The sequence below is a fragment of the Vipera berus genome, assembly GCF_964194415.1.
Source record: "Vipera berus genome assembly, chromosome: 9".
Lineage (NCBI taxonomy): Eukaryota > Metazoa > Chordata > Lepidosauria > Squamata > Viperidae > Vipera > Vipera berus.
In genome coordinates this window covers 3,188,275-3,202,276 of record NC_138212.1, presented here as the reverse complement: position 1 = coordinate 3,202,276, position 14,002 = coordinate 3,188,275, and the positions used below count along the sequence as shown (strand labels likewise).

Below are 14,002 nucleotides of genomic sequence, written 5' to 3'. Positions count from 1 at the left end.
GCTTGCAAAAAACCAAGACCCTCTTTACAAATCACGATATGGGTGGTGGTGGGGAAAACCACACCTCCATCCATTTTCTGTTCACACCAAGTTTCCTGGCTACGCTCCCGGTCCACGGTTCAGTTTCACAACTTCTCCGTCACCAGATATTTAAAGCCTCGTCTTTCTCAGAGGCCTTAAGTTCACCGGACAGTCAATTTCATTCCCCACCCCCACCCCTCCGTTTCACGTATCCTGATATAAGATGGTTCGCCACATGCCAAGCGAGAGGGCAATTCCAGCCGTAGCCAAGGCTGAGCTATTTCGGAGCAGCTGCATTGGGGGGGGGGAAAGGGGGCTTTGGGGTTGAGTTACACCCCCAACTGCATTCAAACCAGGTTACACGTGGCGAGATCCAATTTTGGGCTGCAGATTCAGGAGGTCGTTATAGGGTAACTAGCTAAGGAAAGAGACTGGACAACCATTTGTCTGAAAGGGGATAGGATAGGGTTTCCTGCCTCAATGGGGTTGGACTAGAAGACCTCCAAGGTCCCTTCCAACTTTGACATTCTATTCTATTCTATTCTATTCTATTCTATTCTATTCTATTCTATTCTATTCTATTCTATTCTATTCTATTCTATTCTATTCTATTCTATTCTATTCTATTCTATTCTATTCTATTCTGTATTTCTATATTCCCCCCCCCAATATACAGGTAGTCCTCACATTTATGTTGGTTGCAGTGTCCTGGGCTCACGTGATCTCCTTTTACGACCTTCTGACAAGCAAAGTCAATGGATAAACCAGATTCGCTTAGTCACCACGTTACTAACTTAACAATTGCCGCGATTCACTTAACAGTTGTGGGAAGAATGGTCGTAAAATGGGGCAAAACCTGTGATATTGTGTATTGTTTTATGCATCATGTTGTGGTTTTCATCTGGTGAACTGCTGGCGTTCTTCTGAGGTCAGGCAGCTTAGAAATTTGACAAAAATGGAACTGATCAATTGGGGGGGGGAAAAACCAGGGGGGGGAAGAGAAATTGCTACTTTCTGTGCTGGGCACTGTGTTGTAACAGAGCGTGTCTTTTTGTTTTGGATAAATGAGAATTACCAGATTTAACACAAACACAGTAAACTGACATTGCGTAAGAAATTATAACTGCAACTCTTTATTTATTTATTGCCAAAACTACAGCTTTGGTTCCCTCTGGTGGCCATGGCCAGAATTACACCTCTCTTAGCACCTCAGACAGGACCAAATTGAGGGTATTAAATCTGGTTAAAACATTTATCCAAAACAAAAAGGCAAGCTTTGTTACAACACAGTGCCAAACACACAAAACTGTCCCAATTCTGCGGCTCCCAGAATTCCCAAGCCAGCTAATGGAATTCTGGTAATTGAAGTCCACAGACCTTTAAGTTCCCAAGCTTGAAAAATACTGCTGGAGCGAATATGGCAACCGTATATATATGGCATTTTAAAAAAAAATCATTTATTGTGTTTTCCCTCCACGCAGTGGAGCAGGAAGGGACTTAGAAGGGCAGGAGAGATTGCAAAGTATAAGATAAAACTTTTTCCTAGAGGTACCTTTTAAAGCCTCTGGCTTTGCTGCAATTCTTCTTTCTCTTAACATGAAGAAATGTTTGAAAGAAGGGCTCGACAGAGAAAAACATTTAAAAATAGTTCTCCAGCTGCTGTGTAGAAAAGCTCAACATTGACATGTATACGTCCTCGACTTACAAGGTTGCTTAGTGACCGAAGTTACAAGGGAACTGAAAAAGTTGACTGATGACCGTTTTCCACACTTACGACCGTCGCTGCCTCTCCATGGTCACGTGATCGAAATTCGGACGCTTGGCAACTGTCTCCTATTTATGACCGGTGCTGCGTGTCACGGGATCCCCTTCTGCGAACTTCTGGCAAGCAAAGTCATTTTGAGAAGCCAGATTCACTTAACAACCGTGTTACTAACTTAGCAACGGCGAAGATTGACTTAACAAAACATTCAGCAAAAAAACCCTACTTAACTGTCTCGCTTAGAAACGAAAATGTTGGGCTCGATTGTGGGGGTAAGTTGAGGACTACCTGTATTGCTCAGATTGTGGCAATCTTGTAGTGGAGCATGATGGGAAAGTAAAATGGCAATTCACTGTGTCAAATAGCTACCATGATTAGTGCACTGTGCTGGCCGGACATTTCTGCAAGGGTGGTCAAAAAAGTCAAGATGGCAGCCACGACTGCATGTAAAACTAGGCGGGGCTTCCACCCCACAGAGTTGTGGGCGCCATCTTGACTTTTTTGACCACCCCATGAATGCCTTCGAGCCCCCTCTAACTCAAAGGAGTAAAAATTGCTGCCCCTCTTCTATCCTGCAGCACAAGACCGGGCCCAGGATCGCTGTTTGTAGAGTTACCGCTGATAATTTTCATGAGAAGCTGTCTTTTAAAAAAAAAACAAAAAAAACCCACAGACAAAACCAGTTGCAAGTGAATTAGAAAATAGTTTTTTTTTCCCTTGATAAAACAGAACCCCAAACATCTTGCAGAGAACAAGCAACCAGACTGAGTGAGGCTTCCTGCTTGGATGGATCCGGCCAAACTCTGCTCAAGAGAATTGAACCAGACAGGACTGAAAGAAGCGCCGCCAGAGAAATCGGGAGCGAGAAAGCAAGTCCAGGGGACGAATGAAGAGGAGTCCCAGTTTGGGTTGCAAAGACAGAGGTCAAAGTTCAGATTACAGCTTGTGATTCTCGCAGTCCAAGCAGAGCTGGGGGGTCTTCCTTCCCAGAGCAGGTGGTGGTGGTGGGGGGGAGAACAAGTCCTTCCCATTCCTGACGTCTGGGAGTTCACGGACCCATCGTCCTCCTCCAAGCCGAGCGGAGGGGCTCAGCCCCTGGCACTCAGCATTCCACCCCGTAGCGGTCAAAGTTACGGAGCAGCACGGCCAGCTGGAGGTGCACGGTGCCCATGGCGCAGGTCCGCAGGCGGTAGCGGTCGCCCCCCATGTAGATCAAGTCGCTGCTGACGAGCTGGGGGCCCCCTCCCACAAAACACTGGGACAGCTGCTCCTGCCAAGAGCCCAGCGGGCGCCAGGTCACGCACTGCAGCTCGTGGAAGCCGGGGCTGGAGGGCACGTGGCAGAAGCCGTAGGCGCAGAGATCGATGCGTCCAAAAGCATCCTGGCGCCACACCTGGACGTAGAGTTTGGGCCAACCTGCCGGGGGGGGGGGGAAGAGAAAAAAAACAACAGCCTGCCCCTTCATCTTGGTTTTTAGTTTTAAAGTTTTTATTCTGATTTTAATAGCTTCATAAAGCACATTTTAACTTGTATTATATTGTAAGCTGCCCACAATTGAAATATGAGCGAGATAGGTGACGAAGGAAGGAAGGAAGGAAGGAAGGAAGGAAGGAAGGAAGGAAGGAAGGAAGGAAGGAAGGAAGGAAGGAAGGAAAAAATGGAGGGAATGAAGGAAAACAAGAACAGTAGGAGGGAGGGAGGGAGGGAGGGAGGGAGGGAGGGAAGGAAGGAAGGAAGGAAGGAAGGAAGGAAGGAAGGAAGGAAGGAAGGAAGGAAGGAAGGAAGGAAGGAAGCTCCCTTGCTGACGGACCAAGTCTGGGACTTGTAGTCCACACATTTTACAGTTGCTATGGTTGAGAAACATGGTTTAACCACTTCCACAAGGCAGAATTTTGAGGCCAACAGTGGCAATAACAACAAAAACCATCACCATCCATTCAGCAACTTCTGCCTCCTCACCCCAATTTCCTTGGGCCCACCCCATTCAGTTCCTCTTTCATAATTAGGGCCATTTTTTGTTTTTGATCCACTGGCTTGGATTTGGTACAAAAATATATCGTCTTCCCCAAGCATGACGTCCCTAGCAGTAAAGGGAGCTGAAGAGGCCAATTTTAATAATTATACATTGTCCATTCAGCTAGGAAGAAAGGAAGGAGGCAAGAGCAGTTTTTATTCATCTGTTGGAAGGAGAGGGTTAGGGCGTGTGTGAAAAAGACAGTCTTGGGCTGGCCACAAGTTCAAAATCAAATCCCCCAAAAGACAAAACGGCTTTGCCGCTGCTCAAGCTGAGAAACTTAATTTGGAACCTGCTTCCCTCCTGATTTATAATCCCTTGCAATATTTATTGCATCGGTTGCTTTATTCTCTGCCTGTGCTGTGCTTCAGATTAAGCACCTAATAAATAAAAGCATTACAAAAGGCCCGATGTCACCTTCCAGGATCAGATGCCGCCCGGATGCATGGAATAAATAACGGAATAATGGAAGTGCGAAGGCAAAACCGGGGCCTCCCTGTGCCAGTACAGTCTACCTTTGAATTCCAAAGGGAAGGCAAAGCTATCTATAACCCTTTATTATTATTATTATTATTATTATTATTATTATTATTATTATTATTATTATTATTATTATTATTATTATTATTATTATTATGCCATCTACTGGTCGTTAAAGAGCACCAAGGATCCCATACTTCAGTGATGCCATCGGGATGTTTTTAAAAGTTATTTCTTTGTATCCCACTTCTGTTATTTTTACAAATAACTCAAGGCAGCAAACATATCCCACACAACTTCCTCCTCCTGGTTTCCTCACAACAGCCCTGTGAGGTGGGTTGGACTGAGAGGGAAGGACTGGCCCAAGGTCACCCAGCTGGCTTTCCTGCCTAAATTGGGACTAGAACTCCCCGTCTCCAGCTTTCTAGTGTGTGGCACCTTAGTCCCTAGACTAGGGGTAGGCAACCTTGGCTCTTTTATGACTGGTGGACTTCAACTCCCAGAATTCCTGAGCCATCATGGCTCAGCTTGGAAACCTCTCCCTTTCCCCTCAGCGTGGCTGGCTCAGGAATTCTGGGAGTTGAAGTCCACCAGTCATAAAAGAGCCAAGGTTGCCTACCCCTGTCCTAGACCTAGACCAGGAGTAGGCAACCTTGGCTCTTTTATGACTCATGGACTTCAACTCCCAGAATTCCTGAGTCAGCTGACTCAGGAATTCTGGGAGTTGAAGTCCATGAGTCATAAAAGAGCCGAGGTTGCCTACCCCTGACCTAGACCAAACTGACTCTCAAGGAGTCAGGAAACCAGGGTGTCATTTACAGCTCTCAGCCACAATCATCCAGAAACATAGAGGGAAGCCACCCACCCACCCCGACTTCCTCTTCCTTACCTTGCAAGCCTTTGGTGGCAAAGTGGACATCGATGGGGTGGCACCAATAAGCCACATCCCCTAACTGGGGATGGTCAACCTGCGTCTGCCCTTCCCGAAGACCCGACAGCAGTTTCCAGGCTCCACCTGAGAGAAGCATCCATCCACCAGTGGTTAAACAGAACGCCAAGGATTCCCAACAAGCCAACTTTATATCCCTCGCTTTGGCTTCTGACCATCTTAGCCTTTCAGAATAACAAGAGCCGGAGGGGGCCTTGGAGGTCTTCTAGTCCAACCCCCTGCTTTCATTCAGCAAGTTGCGGATCTCTTGATCCCCAGTCCAAGAGTAATTGGCTCTTTTCTTGGGGGTGGTCTTTCCTGGTGGTCTCCCATCCAAGTCCAGCATGCCCGCAGACCCTGCCCTGCTGCCGGCGTTTCCCTTCCCCACCGACTGAGCAGCCCTCCCTTCCTTGGCGGGCCTGGGGGCTGCAAGTGGGGACCCCCCCCAAACTCCCAAAGGTTGCACCCTTCCCACCCGCGGGATGCTCCCCACCTGTCCCACGCAGAGACCTCCCCCCCCGCACCCACCTGTGTGGATCCCCCATTTGCAAAAGAGGGAACTGCTGGGGAATCCACTGGCTCCCACGAGCTGGCCAATGACGTGCACTTCGGCCATGGCCCCTTTGCGGGCGGAGCCGAGCCGGGGACCGCCGGATTGCAGAAACCGGGCTTGGCAAACTCTTAGATGCGGCGGACTCGGGCTAACCCGGGTCAGGCTGTGTCCGGAAAGCTGCTTCGGAAGGCGAATGCACGGGTTGCAACGGTTCAGACGTTGCAGCAACGGCGAAAGCGGGTCGCGAGGGCGGGCGGGAGGAAGCGGGGGCGGAGCCTCCCCGCGGTAGTCAAGACGCCTCGCCCGTCCTGCCTCCCGATTGGTGCGTGGTGGAGGGGGCGTGGCCTGGAGGTGTATAAATACAGGGACCGGCGGGGAGGGGGGGCGTTCGTGCAGAGAGCGTGGGTGGTGCCGCTGTTGCGTTATTTCTTTGTTTATTTCTCTTTCCCCATTTTGATTAACTTCCCTCCTTCCTGGGCTTTAGGGAAATCAAATTGCAGCCTCTTTTTATTATTATTTATTATTTGTTTGTTTATTTATAGACACTCCATCTCACACCTGGAGGGACTCTGGCCTGCATGCAATTAAAAACATAAAAACGTCAATATTGCAGAGAAAGCAAGCTTTTGGAATTCAGCTTGGGGGTGCGTTGGTGCCCTTATCCCATATAAATTTCATAAATTCAGGGAGTCCCCGATGGTTTAGTGACTGTTCAAAGTTACAATGGCGTTTTTTTTTTAAAAAAAAGGGACTTGATGACCGTTTTACGACCACTGCAACATCCCGTGGTCACGTGATCAAAATTCGGACCCTAGGCAACTGGCATGTACTTAGGATGGTTGCAATGACCCAGGTTATGAGACCCCCCTCCCTTTTGCGACCTTCTGACGAGCAAAATTAATAGGGGGGGGAAGCCAAATTTGCTGAACAAAGGGTGCTGCTAACTTCAGAACTGCAGTGCTTCACTTAACAAGTTGTGGCAGGAAAGGTAATAAAATGGGGCAAAATTCAACTTAACAATTGTCTCGCTTAGCAACGGAAATTTGGGGGCTCCGTCGTGGCTGAGGACCACCTGTCCCACCTGGAGCTGAGCCAGGCCATTTGAGGGGCTAGGATGCACCCCTCAGTGGCTTGTGGAAAACGACTTTAAATTGCTTTCCGCTCCTGGGTTTCTTGTGATTTTTTTTTACACTTCAGACACCGAGAGGGTGCAGTCCTGCTCTTTATCTCATGGATTCCGTTTTATTTAGAAAAACGTGGGAGTTGATCCCAGAAAAAGCATGCCTTTAAATGTCAGTGGCTTTTGCTGTCATCGATGCAGCTTCCAGAGACACGAACATGGTTGATTCATTGGACGCATATCTGCATTTTTGCAAAATTCAAAAACGGCATGCATAAATTATTATTTTTTTAAACAAAAAAATCCCAAATGCTGTTTTATCTTGCAGAAATACTGGTTTCTTAGGTGACGGAGACTCCTGGGTTCGATGTATTTTAAGCCTCCTAAAAAAACATGTCAAAATAAAATGTACATTTAACTGTAGAAAATGTTTTTTTTTTGTTTTTTTTAAAACGGTGGAAAAGCACGCGAAGCCAAGGGTTTTGATCCTGGTGGGGAAATGAAAGATGCTCTGTCTTAATTAATGATCTTGTGTGGAGTTTAAAAAGCACCAGGAAGCGATTGAAAGGAAGAGCTAATCACAAAGGCTGACAGATTATTTTGTAAAATTGGAGAAGCAAGTGGATCAATCAGCCTTCTTACTACAGCAGCGATGTTTTCTTGCACCTCGCCCCATTAAAGCTGGCAGCAGCATCAAGTTAAGGGTTTGCATGTCAGTATCGTGGAATTAAGACGCCACCGGATTTTTGATGCAGCTCCCCCATCCTCCAACCAAGATGAAATGAACGCAGGTAGTCCTCAACTTATGACTTCAGTGAGTTAAGTCAATTTTGCCCCATGTTACGACCCTTTCTTGCCACAGTTGTCAAGCGAATCACGGCAATTGTTAAATTAGTAACAATTTCCTGCAGAGTGGACTTCCTGGTCTTCTCTCCTTAGCGGATCTGGTATAGGCAGTCCTCTGACTTACAACGGTTCCTTTAGTGACTGTTCAAAGTTACGACAGCGCTGAAAAAAGTGACATGATTTTTCACACGACTGAGCAGCAACCCCCACAGTCACGAGCCCAAAATTCAGACACTTGGCAACTGACTCGTATTTATGACGGTTGCCGTGTCCGAGGGTCACGTGATCCCCTTTGGCAACCTCAACGTCCATGAGGAAGCCAGATTCCCTTAACAGCTTTGTTACTAACTTGACAGCTGCAGGGATTCACATAATAACTGTGGCAAGGAAGGTCATGAGGCAAAAGTCGCTTCACAACTGTCTCACTTAGCGACAGAAATTTTGGTCGTAAGTAGAGGACGTAGTTAGTATCTTGAAAAAGGACTACCAGACTTTCTCTGATTGTGATCTACCATTCTGAGTTGGTCAGAATGTAAGAATTGTCATTCCTCAGTCTTGGAGAGTTGGAAAAATAGTTACCGCATTCCTGATTCTTTAAAACTTTAAAAGCACCCAAAACTTCTGGAGGCAAGTCGTTCCACTGATTAATTGTTCTGACTGTCAGGAAATTTCTCCTTAGTCCGAGGTTGCTTTTCTCTTTGATTAGCACTAAATCACTCACATATTCACTTCACTAGAGTATAGAACAAAACCTTTGGTGTTTTACAAAGCCACATCAAGAAGGTGTATGTGTGTGGGTGGGGGAATACATTAAGGCTGGGGCCCAAGAAATTTACAATTTAAATCGGTACCACCTCATTAAAATCTGAGCCTCTCTTTCCTCCATGGATGCTGATTCCCCCCACCCCCAGCCTCTGTGGTGCAGCATCCGATCCGAAGAGGACTGCCAGGTTGGATTTAAAAAAATACAGGTAACAGATTGATGTTTCCATCTGTCCTTTCTCCTTTCCTACCCAGGCAGTAATCGCGGGTAATCACCTTGGGCGCTCGTAAAGCACGTTGAGTTTCTACCTGGGATTTTTTTTCCCAGCCTTTAGTTCTTGGGCTTCAATTGACTGGAAATTTTAGGGCTTCAGGTAAGTGTGCCATAAAAAAATGACCTTTTTGGTGCTTTGGGAAGCTCTTGATTCTGACCCTTTTGAAAACTGGGCTTATGGGCTTTGTTGTTGTTAGCTGCAAAGTCGTGTCCGACCCATCGCGACCCCATGGACGACGTTCCTCCAGGCCTTCCTGTCCTCTACCATCTTCTGGAGTCCATTTAAGCTCACACCTACTGCTTCAGGGACTCCATCCAGCCACCTCCTTCTCTGTCGTCCCCTTCTTCTCTTGCCCTCAACCTTTCCCAGCATTAGGCTCTTCTCCAGTGAGTCCTTCCTTCTCATTAGCTGGCCAAAGTATTTGAGTTTCCGCTTCAGGATCTGGCCTTCTAAAGAGCAGTCAGGGTTGATCTCCTCTAGGCCTGACCGGTTTGATCGCCTTGCAGTCCAAATGGGCTTTGTTAGGTACATCTCTTAATTGGTAAAATATCCTAATAAAACATCTCCTGGTCTGTGGCCAAGCCTTGCTGGATTTTTCAAGGTGTTTGTAAAGAAAAGAGGGAAAGTTTTCAACTAGTATTTTCAAGTTTGTAGCTAGAGTAGTTTCTACATCCGTGTTTCTCATCTCAGCAACTTGAAGAGGGGTGGATTTCAACTCCCAGAGGCAGCAAGGTTTAAGATAGATGGACTTAAACCTTGCTGGCCGGGGAATTCTGGGAGTTGAGGTCCATCCATTATAAAGCTTGCTGGCTGGGGAATTCTGGGAACTGAAGTTGGATGGACATCAATTCCTGGAATTCTCCAGCCAGCGTGCATTAAGATCCAGTCTGATTCAAATCAACATCAATTCTCCTTCGGCCATAGTTGGCTGGGGGATTCTGGGAGTTGAAGTCCACCCCTCTTCAAGTTGACAAGGTTGAGAACTATTGTTCTGGTTAGTGGGAATGTACAACGTGTGTGTGTGTGTGTGTGTGTGTGTGTGTGTGAACTTTTATTGCAGAGTTACAGGTACGAATGCGTGGGGTTTTTTAAATTTTATTTTGGGGACTAGGGCTAGCAGAAGACCCCCCTGTGCCAAATTGTGGAGCTGAAGTTTCTTTCCTTGGGAGACAAATGAACTGTCAGGAGAATAAGAGGGGAAAGCAAAGTGGGGTTTATGCCAATGACATTTAAAACGAGTATTTCAGAACAGTTTCAGCTGAAGAGAGAGACCCGTGCTGTTTTTCTTCAGCAACGAGGCTTAGGAACGTGACCTTTCTCAAATCAAAATAGCTACCCTTAAGCACATTAAGCTACCCTGGCTAGGTTTTTTTTGATCTTTTAGTTGCATTTCCAAATGCCACCAGCCTTGGTGCTTAGCTAACTTTCGGAGTTGGTGAAAATACATCCTCAAATCTCAATCCTGTAACCGATATTACGAATGCTCAGGAACAGCCTTTTGTGTTTAAAACAATAAAGGTAAAATTATTGAGGCAGTTTCAACTCCTGAGGAATTCATGCTGGCAGGCTATTATACCATCTTCATTCCCCGCCCCTCTCTTGTTCAATAGTGTCTAATGCCTGAACAAACCACTGTAGTTTTCTCAGCCAGGTTTTTCAAAAGTGGCTTGCCATTGCTTCCTTCCTAGGGCTGAAAGAATGTGGCTGGTTCAAAGTCACCCAGCCGGCTTTCAGGCCTAAGGCAGGACTAGAACTCACCGTCTCCTGGTGATTGGCTCAAAGTCACCCGGCTGGCTTTGATGCCTAAAGCGGAACTAGAATTCCCAGTCTCCTGGTGATTGCCCCAAAGCCACCCGCCTGGCTTTTATATCTAAGGCAGGACTAGAACTCACCGTCTCCTGGTGATTGGTCCAAAGTCACCCAGTTGGCTTTCAGGCCTATGGCAGGGCTAGAACTCACTGTCTCCCGGTTTCCAACTTGATGCCTTCACCACCAGATCAAAGCAGCTCTCCGTTATCTTCTATGACCGTGCTTTTTCATCTTCCCATTCCTATCCAAGACCCCTCTCCCCAGCCAGCCAGGTAGGACCTTCCTTTGCCCTTAAGGCAAGGAGAGGCGCTGACTCAGCAGCACACCTGTCCCAGGTGCCTGCCCTCCTTGCCTAAGACTTCCTTGACTCCAAAGTTTGCACCCAGCCTCCAATACACTCTGGGGAGGGGAGGTGGCCTTCCGGGACTCGTGGGCTCTTTAAATCCGTGAAATTGAACGGCGCAGCAATTCCAAATTTTAATGGTCCCTGTGTTGTGATGACTCTCCAATTTTCTGGATGACACCCTCCTCCCCCCCCCCCGCTTTGCCGCTGCTGTTTTGATAGCCCAGCTGCTGCAGAGGCACAACACAGACAGCGGTGTCAGCACAATTTCCTCCAGCAGCATCTTCCCAAAATTACAACCTTTAATTGCACCGCCCAATCTCTTGCAGGGACGGACCCTGTGACTCTCCTTCAGAGCCTCCAGGGGGCGCTGCGTTTGCGTGTCAAAACACCAAGTGGGAAGATTTGGCATTTGCATCGATTTTGCTTTCCCTTCTTTTCTTCACAGAAAGAGAGAAAAGAGAGAGAGAGAGGGAGAAGACTTAAGGTCAGATCTCAATTTCTCCAGCACATGCTAAGAAACGTCTTGGATCTTTTCAGCTTCTTCCACAGGTAAAACAGGTAACGGTTTTCCAGGTAAAAAGGGGGAAGAAAACAAAACAGCTTTTCCCAAGGGAAGCTTCAGCCACAAACAAGCTTCTATCAACGGATCCGATTTACTTTCTCTTTTGAGGATCTGGAAGCAGACTCCTGGAATCCTGTCCCTCTGTTGGGTGGGTCTGTTCTAGTGAAAAGAAGGACCAGGGGTGACCTAATAGCTGAATAATATTCCAGTATTTGAGGGGCTGCCACAAGGAAGGGGGGGGTCACGTTACTCTCCAAAGCACCAGAGGGCAGGACGAGAAACGGGTGGAAACTCATCAAAGAGAGAAGCAATCTGGAATTTCCTGACAGTGAGAACAATTAACCAGTGGAACAACCCGCGCTTCCCCCCCCCCCCAATATGGCTAATCAGGTTCAAATTTGAAAGAGGATGTCCAGTTCGGCTATCCAGGCGATGGCCATTGGTGTTCCTTTGGGCAGATCTATTAAATTTGTTAAGGCAAGGGTCTGCAACCTTGACAACTTTGAAGACTTCTGGACTTCAGCTCCCAGAAGGAATTCTGGGAGCTGAAGTCCACAAGTCTTAAAAGTTGTCAAGGTTGCAGACCCCTATGTTAAGGGAATCACACTTCCTCCATTGCCTTTGCTTGCAGCTGGGAAGGTCACAGATGGCAAAGACGTGACCCCCGGATGCTGTAACCATCATAAATACAGGCCAATTACCAAGCAGCCAAATTTTGACCACATGACCGCGGAGACGCCACAACGGCTGCAGCTGCAAGGACTGGCCACGAGTCTCTTGTAACGCTGAACTAAGCGAATGCTTGTCAGCCAAGGAAAAGGAGCAATTCACAAAAGCATCACTGGCCATCCCCTAGGCATCGGGCAAAATAAGATAAATGGCAGCAGAAAACTTCTCCCTTGTGGCCTCTGTATGGCCAACCAGGTTTCTAGTCCTCTTGGGGGGAGGGAGAAATGCTAGAGAAGCTTTGCCTGGTTCTCAGGGGTTCTCTGAATGAGGCAGAATGCTTGCCTGCCCACTCTAGAAAGAGTGCAGAGAAGAGCAACAAAGATGATTAGGGGCCTGGAGGCTAAAACATATAAGGAACGTTTGCCGGAATTGGGTCTGTCTGGTTTAATGAAGAGAAGGACGAGCGGGGACAGGATAGCAGTGTTCCAGTATCTCAAGGGCTGCCCCAAAGAAGAGGGAGTCAAGCTATTCTCCAAAGCACCAAAAGGCAGAACAAGAAGCAACGGATGGAAACTAATCAAAGAGAGAAGCAACCTAGTAACTAAAGAGAAATTTCCTGACAATTAGAACAATTAACCAGTGGAACAGCCTGCCTCCAGAAGCGGTGAATGCTCCAACACTGGAACTTTTAAAGAAGAGACTGGACAGCCATTTGTCTGAGATGGTATAGGGTTTCCTGCCTGAGCAGGGGGTTGGACTAGATGACCTCCAAGGTCCCTTTCCAACTTTATTATTATTATTATTGTTCTTATTATAATAATTATTTCTCAGCTGGAACACAAAGATGCTTGCAACCCACCATTGCCAGGATCACCGTCTGAACGTATCCTGTCCTCTCCCCTGTCCTCCATTATTACGCATCGCTGACGGTGCCGCACACATTTTCTGCTACAAGAGTTTTTTTATTCCACCCGGAGCCTGCTTTGGGGTGATTTATAATCCACGACAAGACTTGTGTCTTTCAGTAAAGGCAGGTTATAACGTCCTAGCAATAAGTTAGCAATTGTTCTTTGATGGGAGAAGTGTCGAAGCTTCCCCCCCCCCCCCCGGTGACAAAAGAACCGATCTTCAGAATCCGGTGTACCCAAGAAATACCATCTGAATAGCTCGATTCACGCCTTCACAAATCAGGAAGAAAAAGGAACTTAGGGAGGCCGAGTTTGGGTTCCGTTTTGAAAAGCTACCTTTTAATTTGCCCATTATGTTTAATTTGCCCATTAAAGTTTAATTTGCCCATGATGTTGGTTATTAATGACCAAATTACCTGCCACCGAAGAGTTCGCTCTTCAGACATGTACGTGGAGAGTGTCTCGAATGCGGAGAAATTTTAAAAAAAAAACAGGCCCTTTTCATGCCCATCTCTAATAGGTCTGTCTTTCCAGTAGGATGTGACAGGATGGGCACACTCTGGGTCCCGTCTGTTAAACAGGGTCATCTAGAAGGGTTCCTTGTCAACAGCATCTTCTTCCCAGGAATCTGGATGATCCTGTCTGTCAAGAGGCTTTGAAAATTTGGCTCTTTTCCAAGGCACTGGGCCAGGAAGTCTTGGCAGCCTGTTTTAAATTTTTGAATTTAGGAATTGCCTTGGCATGATATGAGTTGAGGAGGAAGAGATGAGTTAACCATCCCTTTAGCCCAGGAAAACGGGAAAGCGTCAGAAAGAAACTCAAGACGGCCCACCCTTGATTCTCTTCGGTATAAAAGGGACGAGCATCCAGGACCTTCTTGGATGAGAAGTGAAATGTTTTCAAGGAAAAACAACAACAAGAAAGTCCAGAGGAGGAGGAGGAGGAAG

The 14,002-nt window shown here is 47.0% G+C and overlaps 1 protein-coding gene across 1 annotated transcript; it reads right to left on the bottom strand.

Annotated features, from left to right (window-relative positions):
- Positions 1-2,166: 2,166 nt before the first annotated feature.
- Positions 2,167-5,969, bottom strand: B9D2 (B9 domain containing 2). The gene is made up of 3 exons (XM_081334551.1): positions 5,734-5,969; positions 5,167-5,292; positions 2,167-3,199 (listed from the first exon to the last, which is right to left on the bottom strand). Exons 1-3 carry the CDS (start codon positions 5,819-5,821, stop codon positions 2,886-2,888), a joined length of 528 nt encoding a protein of 175 aa, XP_081190677.1. The 5' UTR covers positions 5,822-5,969; the 3' UTR covers positions 2,167-2,885.
- Positions 5,970-14,002: the final 8,033 nt, after the last annotated feature.

Coding starts and splice junctions, on each gene's coding strand:
- B9D2 (XM_081334551.1), bottom strand. CDS start 5,821: ATGGCCGAAGTGCACGTCATTGGCCAGCTCGTGGGAGCCAGTGGATTC. Junction 5,293..5,733: donor CAAATGGGGGATCCACACAG/GTGGGTGCGGGG, acceptor TGCTTCTCTCAG/GTGGAGCCTGGAAACTGCTG. Junction 3,200..5,166: donor TGCCACCAAAGGCTTGCAAG/GTAAGGAAGAGG, acceptor CCCCCCCGGCAG/GTTGGCCCAAACTCTACGTC.